The following is a 20,799-nucleotide window of genomic DNA, read 5'->3' on the forward strand; positions in this document are numbered from 1 at the left end:
CTCTAGTGTTTGACCTTTCGCTTTGTGAAGGAGAAAAGGAGGTGATAAATCTCTGAATACAGTTTGTGCTACCAATAAAAGTGGTGTGGTCAGCTCCGTACATATTTCAGCATGGTTGAATCCCTTCTACAGAATTAACTAGTAGAAAACTAGTACAAAATGTGTGTGTGTGTGTGTGTGTGTGTGTGTGTGTGTGTGTGTGTGTGTGTGTGTGTGTGTGTGTGTGTGTGTGTGTTTGGCTGAATTTTCAGCTAGCAGCACACAGTCAGTTTCAGAGCTTTCTAAACAAATGCCTGAACACTGATGTAAACACATTAACACTGATTGGAAATGAAATAATTTGAGTATTATAAACAGATTAAATACATGGTAACACATATTGCAAACTGGACATGTTTTGGATGCACCAGTACATTTTCCTATCACATTTTCCAGTTTCTATCATATATTTAAATCCACTTTATAGAGATGGAAATCAAATTTTACCAAAATATCAGTTTAATATTTTTTACATGTTTTTGTGTTTTTCCTGTGTTGTTAACTACACTTTCCATCCTGTCAGTCCCTTTAATTTTAATATAGTTAATTTATTGGTTTGTATTTATTGGTTTTATCATATGATATAAAGGGGGGGGGGGGGGGGGTAATAATTAATTAAATAATATTTTTATAAAATAAAATAATAAAATCAAAATAAATAAAATCAAAAGACAGAAGGTGTTAAATAAAAACATTAAAAATGATAACATTTTACAGCTTTCCTATTTTTAAACTTTTTTCTGTTTTAGGTATTGTTGAACTGACACAAAATAAAAAACAAATGATTATTTTTCCCATAGTTCACCGATGACATCATTCACCAGGAAATTACATAATTTTGGAGGGAAAACAGAAGTATAAAAGTGTATTAAATCTTATGAATTCTGATATGTTTTGTGGTAGTTGGATTGTGTCACTTTAAAATGTTCAATCCTTTTTGATGATATTACAAAAACGTGTACAATGTCAAAATATGGTTACAAAAATATAAAAATTAACGTGATTTAATTAAACTCCCAGATGTTAAGTGTGTAATTATGACTAACTTCAGCTCTTAACTTCATCCTGTTAGGAGTCCTGTTAATTTTCTCGCCATTGCACACATAATCAAGTAATAATTAGTAAAGTTAAATGTCTGAGATTGACCAGAGCATATTTCTGAAAGTCTTGTATATGCTTTCGCTGAAATACTTATAATTCATGCATATTAATCTTTTGAAGGTTAGACTTCAGAAGGTTCTGCAGAATAAGGGCCAGTTGCATAAAAGGTATTGACTAGACTGATTATCCCTTGGCTAACTGCTAGTTGGTCAAACTACTGTAGTTCTTAAGACACTGTATTAACATAGAGGCTATGTTTAAGTGAGTGACATGACATACAGCCAAGTATTGTGACCATACTCAGAATTTGTGCTCTGCATTTAATCCAAAGTGCACACACACAGCAGTGATCACACACAGCAGTGAACACACACCTGGAGCAGTGGGCAACCATTTATGCTGCAGCGCCCGGGGAGCAGTTGGGGGTTCGGTGCCTTGCTCAAGGGTTTATGGATGTTAGAAAACATAAATGGAGCAGCCTTTGAAATTCAAATGTTTATGTGTGTTATTTTAGTATCACTGATGTATTATTATAGTTTTTGTTAATGTTTTGAATTAGATTTGATGTATTTTCTGTTTTTACTTTAATTTTAAAGTTTTAGCAGTTGAATTTAGTTTTTTTTTTTTTTTTTTTTTATATTTATATATATTTTTTTTTTTTTTTTTTTTTTTTTTTTTTTTTTTGTTTTTTTTTTTTTTTTTTTTTTTTTAGTTTTAGTTATGTAGCTCTTTAAGTTAATTAAAAGAAAATTATGAAAATAATGTTGCCTTGTCAACTAGTTTTTTTTTCTATATGCATATTTTTCAATCTATATTTTTTATATTATATTTTATATCAGTTAACATTTATTTTATTTCAAGTAATATTTTTTTTGTTTGTTTGTTTAAATAGTTTTACCCCAACTATATACCCCAACAAAGTTTCCTCCTACTTCATCTTAAAAAAAAAAAAAAAGTTCAGCTGCTGCCTTAAATATTTATGTGCCATCAAATTGCCAATTTATTTCAACTTTATATTAAACTAACTTAAAAATATTAAAATCTTGGAGAAATTTTAAACTTTGATAAAGTTGTTAACGTGATGAGTTAAAATACTGGAAAATCATATGTTGACTTGAATTATTCATCAAATAATTTTTGTTTGTTTGTTTTTTTACAGTGCTATATTTTATATAAAATGTTATTTTAACTATTTAACTTTTTAAATAAATCATCCTTGGGTGCGTTTCCCAAAAGCATCGTTAGCCAACTACTGTCGCAAGTTCTGTCGTTACCAACATAGTCCAACGATTCAGTGTTTCCCGAAACCATAGTTCAAACGAACATTCGCAAACAGCGTCGCAAACTTGCGTGGTTGGAACTACAGCTCTCGACCTGTGGTTAGAAGCATAGTTTCTTGTTAGAAAGGAACATGGGCTTAAATAAATATGGGGTCAACAAAAAAAATATGTTAACGTTTTCCACTAGAATTTTTATGTTAAGACTACTGGCAGAATTACATTACACAATAACCAAGCTAACAGTCAGTGTTATCTATATATCCCATTCTATCTGAATATAAATGCATTTTAATCTATGTATGTTTGCGCTTCCTCTAAAAGCACCGTTTTTGAAGAGTGCGCATGTGCACAAATACCTAAGGGAACCCCGGACTATGAGGGAACCCGCGGTGAATCAAACATCAAATAAAGCAAAATGACAGGGAACAAAAAATCGTAAATTAGTCATCAGGTGCCATGTTCAATACAGCAGCATCTTAGAGCTGTCTAATTGGTTAAATAGCAGAAGTTATTCCTCCACCACATGCGTGTGACGTCATTAACAATGGCTCTATGTTGTTGAACTAATGTGGTTCAAACGACGGAGATGCGACCGTGTTCGGGAAACACTGGTAACTAGTAACTAGTAGAAACTAGTTCATTTCAACAACAATGCATCGTACTATGGTGGTTAATCAACAAGTTACGTTGTTGTACGAGAAACGCACCCCTGGTCTTATTATGAAAAATCCATCAGTGCATGTCCAAAAAGTAAAAAGTACATTTTATGTTTACAATTTGAGGCTATAAAATCCATGTCTAATGCATTAGACACGTGTTGAAGTACAGTGTGTACAAACCCCAAAACATAAAGAACAACTTGTTTGATTACTTAATGTTCCAGTTAGTTTCATGTACTGGAAGTTGAACATTGTTGCAAAAAAAAAAAAATAAATAAATAAATGAGAGCAAACCATTACTGGGCTACACTTAATGAATAATTCAATCCAACTTAATTGAACCCTTGAAAGTGCCGCTTGATTGTTTAAAAAATGTACTTTGCATCATGAAGCACCTGGCCTGGAGTCGTAATAATGTCATAATAATGTCTGCTTTTTTTCATATCAGGACTTCAGTTTATGATGCAGCTCTTATACCCTGACTCTACAAACTCTGGCACTATTGAACGAAACCCCCAGAACTAACTAACTAAAAGAAAGGTTTTATTATCAAAAAACCATTTACAATTTACAGCCATTAAACATTTACAATGCAGACCTTGATAAGGGTTGAGTAAAATGTTGGCCACACTGCCAGGAAAATTATTTATAGCGTTTAAATGAATTGAACAGCAAAGGAAGAACTGAAATATTCTTGGGCTGATCGATCGCGCTGCACTTTGGGAAATAAATACTCATGTTGAGAGAAAGGGAGCTTGCGGTTCTTATGATGGACAACAAATACTTTTGCTGTGCTGAATCATCAGCTCATTTTTGAGCGCTGCTTCCTCTGAGTGTTTGAGATAAAAGAAAAAAGATATATTTTTAAGGAAAGTGATCATAACAAAACCAGAATTGCTGTCAAGCTCCTCAATTCTGCTGTCTTTGAATTTACAGCACATCAAATTTGTCACTGCAATGCTTTTTGTCACAACCTCCACATGAGGAAAGTTGAACAACAACAAAATACATCTGGCTGCAGAGATAAAACCTTCTTGACAGGTAAAGGACTTGATATGCTCTGTAGACGTCAGATTTTTGATTCGTTGTGATGCTTTCTATCAGTGGATGATTCTAGACAAGTGTATTGGTTCTTCTGAATTCGTTCGAACAGATACTCACATAATAAGACCGTAAGCATATTTGACAGCCATATATCAGTTCAATGAGTCAGTGAATTGTTTATTCGTCTTATTTCAAGTCAGGTATGTTTGAAAGAGGCGGTTCTTGGTTTAAATCATTCTGATTTGTTTATATTTGACAATCGCTCATTGCACACTGATTCAGGAGTGACTGAATTGTTTGTCCGTTTCGATTGATTCATAGAAAAGATCTGTGTCATCACCAGAAATTGAACTGATCCATCTCGAGAACTTCAAGATAGAAATTGTGGAATAAAAATCACGTTCAGTACAATTATTTATCCTATAGTTTCGTGAAAATACAAGTAAACAACATTCATAATTCATTCTTAGTAAATTGCACCCATACTGACGTTTTGGGATGAGAAAATTACTAAACTGAGAATTGAGCTGAATCATGACACTGATAATGTAGAGTTGGTTTATAATGGAATTGAATTACCTTTGCAACACTGTTACAGAACTGAACTGAATCCCTATTGAACTGAATTGAGCTGATATACTATTCTGTATATGTTATGGTTTAAACTGAAGTTGTTTCTTAACTGATTAATTTTTTTCAACACTGTTATTTCTCTGTTTATTGCTGTGAAGCTGCTTTGAATCATATGCATTGTCTAAAATGCTAAATTAATGTGATATTTCTAGATTAGACTTGAATTCCCCCCCATAATTTAGTGTGACTTTTAAAATCCTATTATAAAGCTTTAAGATTTGCAGTGTGCTCACCAATGGTTGGTGATAATTCACCAGAAATATTGGAATTACTATAATCTTTATTATGGTTGAGAACAGGCATGTAGCACATAGGCATTTTCTCATCAGACAGGACACTGGTGTTTTGTTGTTTTGTCGACTTCATTTATATGACCTCAGCTGAGGCACTTGATATCATGCGGTGCAGACTATAGCTCTGCGTACACTTTGTCAAGGACAACTGAATCAAACCACATCAGGGTATCAGATCGTAAGAGCCGATAAATGAAAGAGACAGATGCTCTTGTAAAGACAGTTTATGGCGTTTTTCATCTTTGGGCCTTCAGTCAAAGTTATGTCTTCTTGCTAAACTAGATAACAATTAAGCTCATACTTATGCAAGTTTGTAAATGTGAATGATTGACCAGTGTATTGCAAGTATGCAGTCCCATTGTAAATACTGCATTTGCAGTGGTGCTACTCAAGGGGGCGATAGAGTTAACTGCAAATTATTATTCCATTAAACCATAAATGTGACCCTGGAGCACAAAACCAGTCTTAAGTCGTTGGGGTAGATTTTTAGCAATAGCCAAACAAACATTGTATGGGTCAAAATTATTGATTTTTCTTTTATGCCAAAAATCATTAGGATATTAGGTAAAGATCATGTTCCGTGAAGATATTTTATAAATTTCCTACCATAAATATATCAAAACCTTATTTTTGATTCGCAATATGCATTGCTAAGAACTTCATTTGGACAACTTCAAAGGCAATTTTCTCAGTATTTTGATTTTTTGCACCCTCCAGATTTTCAAATAGTTGTATCTCGGCCAAATATTGTCCTGTCCTAACAAACCATACATCAAAGGAAAGCTTATTTATTCACCTTTCAGATGATGTATAAATCTCGATTTCCAGAAATTGACCCTAGTTTTGTGGTCTAGGGTCACAAATAAGCATGTTGGCTGTTGATTAACCTCCTAACTAACTGTTGTTCCACCATGACTGTGTAAAAGAAAACTGACACTAAGAAGTAGGCTATAGCACTCCTTGTGGCAACGCTGTAAAATTGTGCAAATTTGTGTAGCTTATGTAGCTAGAAGTGTTTTCCTTGCCTTAATTGGATGTGTTTCTCATTTATCATTATTAAATATAAAAATATATATTTGCTCCCCTTTTTATTACTACAAATTCAGGATGCATTGGTTGTGAGAACATGGAAGTGTCAGATTTTGTGCTTTGTTTTGGAGTGATTTCGTTTTACTGAAGCTCATCCAGGGTAGAAGCAAAAAAGAGGACATTGGTGTCAAAATCGACTTCATTTCAAAATTCATGCCTTCTTGTTTAATAGAGTGAGAGTTGGGAAGAATTCAACTCAGTTTCCATGCAGAGGTCTTCAGAGCTAGTGATGCTGCATGCGAGAAGATGACTATCAGTTTAAATATCCCATAGACTTCTGTGCATTGGTTGAAACATGGTGTCAGGGTTTGATTGAATGCAGGTGCATGTTTATTTGCCACGGTCATGGGAAAAACTGCTAGTCGTCCAAGTGCTGCTCCTCCCAGGTGGAGGTGGGAATGGCGCTGTAGGGGTCCATGATGACTTTGGCACAGCGGATGATCATTGCCACCAGCAGCAGACATAGGAAGGCGATGCATGCAAGGGTCAGACCCTGGTCCACGTCCACAAAAGCGGGGTCTGGCGTTGTCTCCTCCATCGCTTCGATCTGTCCGCATCAGTCCAGGTCTCTGCTACCATCCTGATTGCTTATCTGTGGGTCAGGAGACGGAGAGAGAAGTAAATTGCTGTCTGCCAGAAAGACTAATAAACTGAGCTGGCTGAATTTCTGAAGGATCATGTGACACTGAAGACTGGAGTAATGATGCTGAAAATTCAGCTATGCATCACAGAAATAAATTACAATTTAAAATATTTTTCAAATAGAACACGGTTATTTTAAATTGTAATATTTCACAATTTTCCTGTTTTTACTGTTAAACACTTTATGTACACATCCATGTAAACTCTATACTCTTTGTATTACATCACTTCTCATGTTGCTTTCCCCTTCTTCATTTATTTCTTTGCATTATGCATCTGCTAAATGAATAGCTGTAAATTTTTATTTGTCATTGCTGTTGTATGGTAATGTGTTTCATACTTTGTAATCATACAGCGTTCTGCATTTATGGGGTTTATGAATCATTGATGAGATCATTAAATAAGTATTATGAATGTGATGTTGAGTCATTAGTGCCTTAGTAGTTTAAAAGAAGTGCATAGTGATGAAAATGTGTTGTGTGCATTAGTCTCCTGTGTTAGAGAGCAACATTCAGTGCAGCACAGATCACTGATGGCACAGCTGCTCATTCCCTAAACACCATTCATTCAGAGACGAAGATGCCAAGAACAGTTTTATTGAGTTCTGTTAGTTTCAGTTCATGGATTTTAGTTTGTAATTCTACAGTTCTCGTTTTCCTTTGTTGGTATTCCCACACTTCCTGGTTGCTGTGGTCACTGTCATTATTAGTTTGATCTGTTCAGCTGTGTTTTATTAGTTATGTCGTTTGGGTTTGCCTTATAAGTTGTACCCTTGCCTGCACTCTTGGTGCGGTCTCGAATCACGTATACATGTGTTTGATGCCTGCCTGTCTTGTTGGCTCGTACTATTAAACTTTGTTTGGAACTTTATTTATCTGTCTTTGTCTGTATTCCTGCATCACTTGTGACAATTTTATTTCCTCATTTTTATAAGGATAAGAGTTTAATCGATTCCTATCGGATAAGAAGCAGATTGCGTGTCAGTATCTGCTCTTTTATTCATCTGCTGCCGCTTCAGTCAATTTTATTGTCTGTAGACAAAAAGGAAAGAAATAAACCTGTGGCTAATGCATTTCTTATTGGCACTGCTTGTCTTTTTACTGTCCTTTGATTGTGATTGGCTGTGAAGTAGGTCTGCTACTGGTTATTGACTCCAGTGTGTGTTGCATAAATGTCATTTGTGCAAGGTCACATTGCTCACCAACTATATTTAAAACATTCAATATATAACAAATGCATTCAGATGGGTGTAGAAATGGGAAACTGTTTCTTCCGGCTAAAATAGAAGTCCTTTGTCCATAATTTTGATTTCTCCAGTGAAAAAGTCTGAATCAGGAATGAAATATGCACAGATCAAGAACTAGTTACAAGTGAAAACAGTGCAAAACCATTCAAACCAATATTTCAGTGGATTTTGATGTGAGAGACAGCAGGGGATGGATTTTTTTACTGGAGGAGGAATTTTTATGGGTTATGGACTCCAGTTAAAAATGCCTTAATGATTGATTTGTTTCTTACAAACACACCTTTTCACTTCACAGGGTGTTAATTGATGGACTGGAGTGGATTACCTGTGGATTATTGTGATGTTTTTATCAGCTGTTTGGACTCTCATTCTGACAGCACCCATTCACTGCAGAGGATCCATTGGTGAGCAAATGATGCGATGCTACATTTATCCAATTCTGTTCTGAACACTTTATTGAATAATATTTTCATTTTTCCAAAGATGGAACAAATACTTCTGAAACTCTGCAAAGGTCACTGTTGCACTCTATTAGTCCTGCAGTTCTGCTGGGTAAGAAACTTATTTTGTAGACAATGATACTGAACTTGTACAGATATATTTGAAGTCATTTTAAGTGACATTATGTGAAGTTAACGAGGGAACACTAAAAGCACAAAAACTCTCCAGATTTTTTTAATGTAAGAACATCATTTTTATATCAGTGTCTTGGTAAAATGTTTTAAGATATTTTGCAAGAGGCCTTAGATTTCTGCATATTTTAAGTTATAGAATAGAAAATATTTCATTAAAGGATTGTGGGTGTTCTTGAGCTAAATAATGAGGTCCAAACCTGGAATGTTCTTTAATGCTGTTCACTCGATGTACAGAACATTTCTCATTTATCACAGTGCAGTTGAGCGCCAAATTCAATATGTGATGCATCACCGAGTCTTCATATATCAATATGATAATATAGTGCTGTTCCAAACACACTTAATGACCTGCATTTTAACTCAAAACAATATTAATAAACACCAAGAATGGATCAGAAACGGAAAGTACCTTTAGCCCTTAAATACTAAATAGACTGACATGAGTAATTTTATATGAAATGAGTTAAGATTTTGTCAAAATATATTTAAGTATTAAATAAACACAGAAGTGCCTTGTTTTGGATGATACAGCAAATTAAATGAGGTACCTCATCTCAGCTTGATGGACACAAACTGGAAGATTCATTATTCATTGATTGATTGTTAAACAAATAGTTCCAACTCTAAATTCATATCAATCGTCAGTTATTGGCTTTGTGTTCAATAAGTATGACATTGCATTAAACAAAAGTTTGTATTCTTTAAAGCCTTTTTTCAGAGTCTTCTATATATTTTGTAGCATTGTATCCCATTAATTCTTGCTTTATCAACACAGCACTTTTCTGTTTTCCCCATGGCCACCCCCAAGATCCGGATGCATGGTCCTACAGACTCTGGAGACAATTGAAATCTACTTTAATAATGAAACAAACTTCTAATCTAAGAGGCCTCGTTGGGAACCATACCCCATGGCACCTGTGTCAGCAGGTTTGGGATTATCCATGCATTCATCAAGCCACAAGCCCTTTCAGGTCTTCGATGAGGTCCGGTCATTAAGCGGACATGCTGTTGGGTCTTATTTGGGACTGGTAATTAGTGTGCACTCAAGGATGCAGGCAACTGTAACTGTGGCAACCGCATTAGCAATTTAATGGAGAAATACTGTTGTCCCCGCCAACCAGAAGACATGGAGAAGGAAACCTTTCATCTCTGAATTAACCCGGGTTTTTGAAAAAGACTTGTTCACATTTAGAAGCCGCTTTGTTTGGGGAATAAAAAGCAAACACAGACAGTATGAAATTAAAAGTGTCTGCTCAGAGATTTTCTCTGACAACCAGCTAGCTCTGAGGGATTCCCTACATTTATCTATTCAGTCCTTTTCTGGAACCATCTCATTTGAAAGGAGATGAAAAGCTGATAAATAGGTTTCATTTTTTCGCTGTTTGCTACTGAGTTTCTCACTGGAACCAAAGCCAATTCTTGACGAGCTAAAAAGAAGAAGAAAGTTTTGTTCTTTTTAGTCTGTTGTGGCTTTGAGTCTAATCTGTTTTACTCTGTTTGCACATTTTCTTTAAAGTTGACCACACTTTTTCGCAGATTTAAAATGTACAGTATTTCTTTTGCAGGAAAATGGACTAATGGCTATTCTGAGCTGAGACGTCAACGGCAACAGCATTTCACGCTTCTAGGAACCCTGTGAAAAATCTTTCACCGGTAAAAAAATCTACTTTGATATAATGAAATATTTGTGATTTATGTTGCTTGCTTGCTTTTTTCTTAAATATGACCTCTTTTGAATGGCTGTTATTGGAGAAATGCTTTTTGCCTGCATCATGAATTAGTTACAATATCCACCAGATGGGACAAACCTTGACTAACCAATGATTTTGGCTAGGTGATGTGAAAACAAATTCATTAATCCCTTAAACACAAGATAATGCAGTGTCAATCAATTAATGTCTTGTGAATTAAAAAGCTTTGTGAAAATGTTTGTATTTGATGTTCTTTTTAACTTATATATAAAATATGAGTCCATAATCTATAATAATGCTTTCTCCAGTGAAAACGACCATCTCCTGTTGTCTCTCACATATTTATTTACAGCCGTTTTGGACTGATTCACTTGTGAATGGTGCTTGATCAGTGCATATTTCTCTCCTGATTCAGAAAAGATCGCTTTTTCACTGGAGAAAACAATATTATGGATAGAGGACTCATATTTTAGCTGAAAGCAACAATTTGTGGTTATAAACACCTTAATGATGAATTTGTTGCTTACAAACACACAGCTTTTCGCTTTACAAGCCGTTAATTGATGGACTGGAGTGGTGTGGATTACTTGTGGATTATTGTAATGTTTTTATCATCTGTTTGGACTCTCATTCTGACGGCACCCATTCACTGCAGAGGATCCATTGGTGCAGAAGTGATGCAATGCTACATTTCTCCAAATCTAATGAAGAAACAAACTCATCTACATCTTGCATTGCCTGAAGGTGAACACATTTTCAGTAAATTTGGGTGAACTATTCCTTTAATCAAGATTGTGAATGCAAACACTGCTAGTAATGAAATATGTCAGACCGTTCATAATGCAACCCACAGCAGCTAAACCGTATTAGCAAATGCTATATTCAGTGTTCTCTTTCAACTAATGTGATGACAGAGCAACAGTCAGAAGAGAATCTTCCTCAAGTAACTTAAACTGTCAACATTTTAGTGCTAAAGAAAGCTACCTGAATAATAAAACATTACGGCACATTATTAGAAATGCAAGAGCTCTATATTTAGTGCACACTTGCTATCCACGTATCTGATTGTGTATTTGCATCCAGAATTTATCTGGCTTCAGTTGAGTTTGTTGTATTGTACCACGTTTTGGTGATTAAAGGGTCTCTAAAAGCTGTCGCTGGAGATAAATTCTTTCTGCAGCCATGATCATTTAAGCTGTGATAGTATGCGACATTTTGCAGTATTTTGATAATTGGCTGCTGTGATTAAAGACTCAGCTATTGAGGGTGTTAGGCTGTCGAAGCTGGGATGGGAGATAACACCAGTGTGTGTGTGAGGCAGAAACTGAAGTGCCACTCAAGCCTGACATGAAGAACAACTCAATTTATGAGGGACTAGAGGGGAAAATACTCTCTTGGAGCTCTTTGGACAGTCTTGTGTATGAGGCTTTGTTGGGTTTTGTTGCATTGTGCCCAAAATGGAAGCTAGCGGATAATAATATAATTTATCATAGCCAGTATGTGTGGATGGGAATTGTAAGGAATATAGCCATTACATTAAATATATAAAAAAAATTATATATTTAATTTTGAAGAAGCCTTTCTAATAATTAGTTATAACTATAAACTAAACAAAAACTAATTCTACAAAAAAACGACTCTTTAAATATAATTTTATAATTGGAAATATAAAAAGAAAATATTAATGCAGTATTAATTAATGTCAACATTAACTGATTAATTAATTTTTACTTGTTATCCAGTAAAATCTGCAAATTCTTAAAATAAAATAAATGTATTTGATCAGCAACACTGCATAAAATATTAAGACTTATTTTTATAGATTTAATCTTAAATGGAAGTGTATTTTATATTAATGGACTGGCAGATTTTCAACTTTTTTTTACCACTTTAAACTTAAAACAAGTGTAAAAAATAATAAAACAGTAAAACAAAATACACTCATATATAAATTATTTATTTGCTGCGGAAATTAATCTAATCTATCTATTCTCTAAAATTACCGTAATTTAAAAAAAATAGCTATTTATATTAATTAATATATTCACAATTATATATATATATATATATATATATATATAAATTCTTTCCAAGAAAAATTTTCTTGTTTCAAGCATTTTAAGAAATTTTAAATGGAAGACAAAAATACTTGTAAAAGGATTTGTATTTATTTATTTATTTATTTATTTTTCTTTAAATATTTTTCAAATTTGAGCAACTTTAATACAATGAAACTTTGAACAGTATGAACAACCAGCTAGTGTTATAAACTTTAAGTACATAACAAAAAAAAAGATAACTGACTAATTTGAGACTGTTACATTAATCTTTTTAACTGATTCAAGAAAAAGAATGAGTTCATGAAACACACTTCATGGTCACATTTTATGGTTGCTGTTGTGCGCAACTAGTGAGACAATGCAATATAATGCTGTGAATTTGTTTTTGTTTCGTGGCTCACATTTGATTCATTCAGACGACATGCTCAAACATCATTTCTTTTGCATCATTTCAGTCATGCTGCAGGAAACGCTGTATTTTAGTACATGTGCTTTGGCAGCAGAATACAGACATTCACGGAAATCATTCGGTTCCAGTATTTCTTAACAAATGCAACTGGTTCTCGATTCCCAGCTGTAATGATGTTTGCTACCATCTGTCATCTGTTCGGCCCAATCCTGCAGCATGAATACACTCCCACTTTCTTCAAGGCAGTTTGTTCAGTAGCTATGGATATTACAGTGGATTACAGACCTTTCACGTAGACCAGCAGCTCCTCCATTACAGTTCTGTTTGTTCATTCCTTTGCATTTAACCCCAGGGATCAATTTTCTCGTAATACCTCTCGCACATTTCCCTTAACCCTCACTTTTTCACTTTATTATCTTCTCTCTTGCTCTATTCCCACTTGCTTCTCCCTCACACTCTCTCCTCTTTCCACATCATCTATCTATATGCATATATGTTGTTTCAAACTCATATGCAATTTCTTTTGTCTTTTGTATTTTTTTTTTTTTTTTTTTTTTTGTATAATACATGAAGAGTATTTTTTACAGGGCTTATCCCTTGTATTATATTAAAATGCTCAGTATGGCTGTAATGTTCTATGTCAAATTGATCTAAATTGAATTCAATACAATTTATGAGAACATATTTATATAGCATATAGTGTAGCTAACTACTTTTTCAAAAGAAACATAACTCCAGAAGGCTGCTTCAAGATAATTAGCTATCAGGACGTTTGGTAGCTGCTATAATCAATCCAGGAGAGAGTCATCCAGCACCTCTGGGCCAGCCGTGGTTTTTAATATTGACAGAGACTTTGAGTGTGACAACATGAATTTTATTAAGATTCCAAAAAAAAATAAAAAATAATATATATATATATATATATATATATATAAATGGTTGCCTTTTAGGACAGAAACACAGACACACTCCCCCATTTTGCATACTTAATGTGTTGTTAACTTTTGTGGTAAGAAACATTGTTTCAGTTTAGCTAAAGTCATCATGTTTATATCTGGCTACCTGAATGTTTGCTTTAATGGCATTGATTTGGAAGTTCGTGTTTGGAATATGCTGGCTAAGCATTCACATGCATCTACTTGCACGCTTGAGTAAATAGTGTGTTTCAGGCCTTAGTTTGCATAATGGGTTTTGTTTGGGTCTGTGCATGATTTAAGGGGTTATTGTTTAGCTAACTGACAGTGTTGTGGCGCAACAGGAGACTATTTAAGATTGCCAGTAAAGCACACACACCAGTGTTGTTTATTTATATACTATTATTGTATTTACTAATAGTTTGAATGATCCTTTATTTTTTATATTTTCAGTTTTAATATCAATTATAGCTTAAGCTTTAGTTATTTCGTCGTGATAACTGTTTTAGTTTGAGTAATTTTAAGACTTATTTTAGTTAGTTTCAAAGTCAGCATTTCTCATTTTTAAAGTTTAAGTTGACATTTTTCATCTAATATTTGTTTTATTTTCCTTTTTAAATAGTTTTAGTTTGAGTTAACAATAACAGCACTTAATTATAGGTGTGTTTCCAAAGGAGCGTTGGTCAATGTCACATCTGTTTCCACCTGTGCATATTCTAGATAAGCTACTTATGCAAATATTGATGTGTTTAATCATTTCTAAATAGCTGATGGACTCTGGTACAGATCCTGCCATTGCCAGTCCAACAGATTCATTCATTATTAAAGCTGCAGCGCGTTTTTCTGTGTCCACCAAACAGAAATGTTCATTCTTTTAGAAAATGGAAAGCTTCAATAATAGGATTTAAAAAAAATATCTATTGGACTGGTCGTATTGTCATCTGGCTTCTGCGTATGACAGTCAGCGAAAGTGAGAAAAAAAAAGTGTTTATTACGTTTGAAATATGGATATTTATCTTAAAAAAAATGAATGGATTCGCTACAGGAGGCCTTTATTCACCCCCGGAGCCGTGTAAGGGATGTTTTATTACGGATGCGTGCACTTTATTTCACGTCTTCTGAACTGTTGACAACCAACACCCGCTTACCCCCATTGAAAGGCTTGAAGGGACCAGGACAATTTTTAATATAACTCCGATTAAGATTCGTCTGAAAGAAGAAAGTTACATACACCTAGGATGCTTTGAGGGTGAGTAAAACACAGGCTTATTTTCATTTTTGGGTGAACTAACTCTCTAACTATCCTTAGTTTGAAAAGTATAAAATGAAGGAAATTTCAGCTAATAGCTGCCAATATGAAACATTTACTCTGTTGTTGCATGAAATAACCATAACAAAGCACAATCTTTTTACAGTTTTCAGCAAACCCTATTGACAAGAGTGTTCCTTCATAGAGAATGAGTGTTGGTGCCAGACTGTTAAAAAGTCTATTAATGATTGATATCAAAAAGGTTTTCAAATATATATATATATATATATATATATATATATATATATATATATATATATATATATATATATATATATATATATATATATATATTGTGTGTGTGTGTGTGTGTAAGCAAAATAATTATTGTTACCAAACAGGTTTTCAAATACATTTTGGGTCCAAGGTTGGGTGAATATTAAAAATAAATAAATAAATAAATAACATTTTCAAATTAAAATAAAAAATATTTAAATTAAATATTAAAGGCACAATATGTAATTTTTCGCCACTAGAGAACTCGTATTCAAAGCAAAACAAAGAATCAAAGGCGTAGTTCGATGACGCTGTGACTGAGGGTGGAATCATGGGAGTTGTCGTCTTCATCCTCACAGTCGATGCAATCCGACGGGACTCGGGCAGAAATCATGTTCATGGATGAAATAACGATTTATTAACGTAGTAGAACGAAGCAGGGTAAGGCTGAAAGCCGTTGAAGTGAAACAAGGCTGCTGAAGGAGCGCGACACACGGCTCGAAAGCAGCGGAGCTATTATTATGCAACAGTCTCCTGCTTCCTCTCCTTCCGGTCTTGCGTATGTGGGGTAAAAAAAAATAGATAAGTTTGAAAGTTTTGTTATAATGCTACTCTGTGCGGTCGTCGAGGGAAATCGAGGGTGTATGACGTCATTGCCAGGCGACACAATGACACTATGGACATGGTCCGTGTCACTACTTAAAATTGCTTATTTCTCTGGATTTAAACATACTTTGAAACATTTGGGATAATGTAAGTACACAAGTCAACAAAATATACAACACTGTTCTAGTGGTTTTTCGATATTTTCATAAAAAAAAAAAAAGTATGTTTTCGTACATATTGTGCCTTTAATTCACAAAATAAATATTGGGATTTCAAGGTTTATCTGGTGCATGGCCCTGCTGGTAGATGCTGGAATTGCACACTTTGGTTCTAACAGACATCCTTCTCAATTAACAGCTATTCAAATGTAGAGGTGTATTTCAAAAAAAAAAAAAAAAAAACCTTGAGAAATATATAAATCTACTGTCTAAAATAAATTTTGTTTTGGAGGGTCTTAAATGCATGAAATTGCCCGTTATTTTAATTTGCAACTGCCATTGAGATAAATGAGAATGCTAATAGCATTCATATATGATAGACTTTTAAGGTTGTTTAAACAAACACTTTATGTCTACTGGTATTCATTAATTTCATTCTGTTTCATATACATTATGTCTCTCTGTCTCCTACATTTATCTTCAGGTCTCTCTGGCAGGATATGTAATTCATATCTTGGTTCCCAGAAAATATTCCTCATATTATGTTATATTATATTATATAAATAATTGACCTAAAAAGGAAACTCATGAGTAATAAGTGCTGTATTTTTCATATTAGCTATATTATATTAGATTTATTATATTATTATGAGGCCTGTTCTTTGTGAGATTATTTTTTTCTCATGAAAGAACATTCTTGTCAATAGGGTTTGTTGCAAACTGTGAGAATATGGTGCTTTGTTATAGTTATTTCATGCAATAACAAAGTAAATGTTTCATATTAGCAGCTATAAGATGAAATTCCCTTCATTTTATACTTTTTAAACTGAGGATAGTTAAATGAATTGCCTTGCTCTTTGAAAGGTACTGATGAGTAAATTCAGGGACTGGGTGATGTATTGAATGTATTTGCATAATAAGAGTTTGCTTGAAAACATAAAATAAAACAATAAAAAAATACTGCAAATCTTCAAATGACTTTAATGTGCTTTTTATTTGGCCATTAACTCTCTTAAAGACTGTGCCATTAGATTACTTCTGCTGTCCTTATGCCACCACCTTTGAGTATGAGGCCATTAGGATGAATGTAGAGTAAAGCTGTTTACAACACATTTTCATCTCTATAACAGAATGAAAAGGACTTGATTTTATCAATCAAGGTCAGATTTGTTTGTGCAATGTATCTTTTTACACTTCCATCAAATATATATATTTATGTAATGCAACTTCCACCATGTGATTCATAAAATTAGAAAATAATTGCAATATAACGTCCTACTGTAGATGTATTTCTGTTGCACATTTTCATCAGGTTGCTCGTGTTTCTGTTCTGTATGTGATATTTAATACAGCCTAATTTGAAAATGTTGACAGTCGCCTGAGAGCAGCAGATATGGATATGAAATGATTAGAGTGATTCATATTCTGCTTTAGCATGAAGGACTGTCTTTAGATATGAATCAAGAGCTGGGATTAGAGACAAGCTCCTCTAGCTTCCTCTCACCTTTATTGCAGTTCCGATAAAAATATTTAAATCGAGAAATTCCTGATAATAATTCAGTCAGAATGTCACAGTCATCCTGTTTGACTTATTTAGATGTCAGGAATAATTACATGAATTTAAATCCTTTTTACTCAAACACTGATCAGCTGATGAGTCAAAAACTACTTTCAGCTATAAATTGTAATAAAATAATGCTCATGATATTTTAAAGATTCATTCTTTAAAATCAGTCAAACAATTTTTATTTCATAACTAGTGATATAATTGCCCTCGACCTCACAGCCATGATAAAGTCTGATCTGTCAGCTATCAGCAACAGTTTTAGCATATATTCTTATCAACTTTTAACCAATGACCAAGAAATGAAATACACAATACAGATATTGATATTCAAACGCATCAAAACTTTATACAACACACACACACACACACACACACACACACACACACACACACACACACACACACACACACACACACACAAACTAATATGCTCACACACACGCATACACACACACACACACACACACACACACACACATACACACACACACACACACACACACACACAAAAACATCACATTTGTACCTCAAAGTCATTGTAAATTTTTCACAAATTGATAAAATCACCATTCTTTTTCTCAAGCAAAAAGATATTAAGATGAACAGCTTTTCTGTGCTTTGAGAAATTGAAAGTGTTACAATTGCCTCTGGTCAGACTGAACAGGTTTTTTTACAGCGATTGCATGAAGACTGAACGATTCACAGGACAAAGCATCATGGAAGTGCTTTCATCTTTAAGCTTGCAAAAACTTTCTGCATTCTCTTGGCCGTGAAAGACAACTCAGTTATTAAATGAAGATGAAGTTCACACTCCTCAACATCCAGCTTTAAATTGGTTGAAGTGCTCAAACATTCAATGAAACATGCAACAACTGACAGGATCCTAACTGACCAGACCAGAGACGCTGTGAGCTGAGAGGAGAGAAAGGACATGGTCCTACCTGAACTCACATCCCGTGGAGCAGAAAGTGTGGATGAAGTGTGTTTCCTGATGCATGCTGCAGAGCGGCTGACACTGAGACACTGATGCTGCTGCAGCTCAGCGCTCACTTACTGCATTGCTTCTGAACACACACACACACAGAGAGAGAGAGAGAGAGAGAGAGCAAGTGTTTGGAAAAAGAAGTGTGGAACTCACCCTCCACATACTGTATTACTCACAAAAAAAAGTGCTGGTTGTGAACAATTTATGAACAAATCTTGTCTATTAATCTGTGTCTGTCAGTCCATCCATCCATCCATCCATCCACAAGTAAGACTAATAATCAGATCTATCTATCTATCTATCTATCTATCTATCTATCTATCTCTGTCTGTCTGTCTGTCTAGTGGAGGTTTTGGTCACATTTTAAAAAATGAGACATTTTTAAAAAATATCTTTGGAGGGTGGGTAAATGATGAACTATCTCTTTACCTTCAGCATATTTTGTAGAACACAACACTAACTGGCCTTTTTTAAGTGGCCTCAGTCAGTTCTGGAAGTATTTTCTCAATGATGAATTTTGTTTTCAGTGATTAAGTGTTCTGATGTTCTGAAGTTAAATTTTGATTTGAATCAAAGTATTCAAAATTGTAAAAGGAGACTATGATACAATTTATTGCTAAATATTCAAATATATACAAATAAGTATTTTGTCATAAAGATCCAGCTAGCACATATTTAATGGTTGGTTCTTAATTTCCTCTTAATTTATCTAAACATCATTATAAACACAAAACTTTACTTGAGGATGAACACTGCATAAAACTTATCTGGAATGTAAGTGTTTTTGCCCCACTTGTTGTATTAAAATGTATTAAAATAGTACTCAAAAAAAAAAAAAAAAGTCTTATCTTATCCATAAGTGGTAACACTTTATTTTAGGGTCTCTTATAGTTGCTTATTACTAGAATATTAGCCATTTGTTAGTACTAATTAAGCACATATTAATGCCTTATTCTGCATGACCTTATTTTACATCCCTAATCCTACCTAGAAAGTTAAACCTAACAACTACCTTACTAACTATTAATAAACAGCAAATTAGGAATTTATTGAGGGAAAAGTCGTAGTTAATAGTGAATAAGTGTTCCCTATTGTGTTCCCAATTCTAAAGTGTTACCAAAAACATAATTCATTTTAGCATTACAGTGTAGTTCTTCGCTAAGAATTCAGCTATAAATAAGATGTTTACATGGTCTTGAAACGTTTGCACATTATCACTGAAAAGCAATTTGTCTGTGGAGAAGGTGTCTGGGATTTGGACTGTTACGGTCTATTAAGCCCACTGAGCATGAGGTTATGAGCGGTCACACAGATCAGTAAGAGTCCGCTGATGCTAATGGAAGCAGACAGGCAACAGAGGCGCTCTCACCTTCCTCCTGCATTCTGGATGTTTCTGTCAGCAGTTAGTGCTGTCGGTACAGGTGCGCAGCTGTCTACCGACTGCAACAGTGTCTGACTGCCCCATAAACACACTGCCTAACAAGAACAAACAAGAGAGCTGTGAGCAAGTGAAGCTGCGGAGTAGAAAGATGATTTAAATGCACTTTTGACATTTGTTGGTATCTCATTTTCATGGTGTAAAGTGCAATCAGAAAACTTACACTCAGTCAGTATCTTTATGGAAACTATTATGAACTGATGTACAATATAAAGTGTGGAATAAAATGCATCCGCTCAACCATGTCAGCATTCTGAGCTCATTTTGCTACCTGAAATCGCTCAAAACTAATGTGTTATTTTTTCCGCTTTACTGTTTTCATATATGATGCATAAAAGTACAGATTTCTTTCTTCTGTTCAGAAAAAAAAGCTAATCCCATGCTTAAAATTGTTTAGTGTATATGTAGGCCAATATGCTTGACGTTTAATTTACATCAAATCAGTGTCATGCCAAGTTTTTGACATCAAACTGAAGTCTTTTCAACATCATTTTGCCACTGGGATGGATCCTCTGCAGTGAATGGGTGCCGTCAGAATGAGAGTCCAAACAGCTGATAAAAACATCACAATAATCCACAAGTAATCCACACCACTCCAGTCCATCAGTTAATGTCTTGAGAAGCAAAAAGCTGCGTGTTTTAACTTAGATGAGTCCTCTATCCGTAATATTGCTTTTTCCAGTGAAAAGTCATTTTATGTGAATCAGGAGAGAAATCTGCACAGAAGAAGCATGTTTACAAAGCCAAAACAGGACTCATATTTTGGCCAGTAGTGACAGTTTAAA

At 34.3% G+C, this 20,799-nt stretch overlaps 1 protein-coding gene across 1 annotated transcript; it reads right to left on the bottom strand.

Annotated features, from left to right (window-relative positions):
• Positions 1-5,790: 5,790 nt before the first annotated feature.
• Positions 5,791-18,799, bottom strand: LOC122145449 (cortexin domain-containing 1). The gene is made up of 2 exons (XM_042759226.1): positions 18,533-18,799; positions 5,791-6,730 (listed from the first exon to the last, which is right to left on the bottom strand). The coding sequence occupies exon 2, from the start codon at positions 6,674-6,676 to the stop codon at positions 6,497-6,499; it is 180 nt and encodes a 59-aa protein (XP_042615160.1). The 5' UTR covers positions 6,677-6,730; positions 18,533-18,799; the 3' UTR covers positions 5,791-6,496.
• Between the last annotated feature and the right edge of the window lie 2,000 nt (positions 18,800-20,799).

This window comes from Cyprinus carpio, chromosome A7 (assembly GCF_018340385.1).
Source record: "Cyprinus carpio isolate SPL01 chromosome A7, ASM1834038v1, whole genome shotgun sequence".
NCBI classification, from domain to species: domain Eukaryota; kingdom Metazoa; phylum Chordata; class Actinopteri; order Cypriniformes; family Cyprinidae; genus Cyprinus; species Cyprinus carpio.

What these genes read in the sequence shown, in the direction of transcription:
- LOC122145449 (XM_042759226.1), bottom strand. Translation starts at nt 6,676, where the DNA reads ATGGAGGAGACAACGCCAGACCCCGCTTTTGTGGACGTGGACCAGGGT.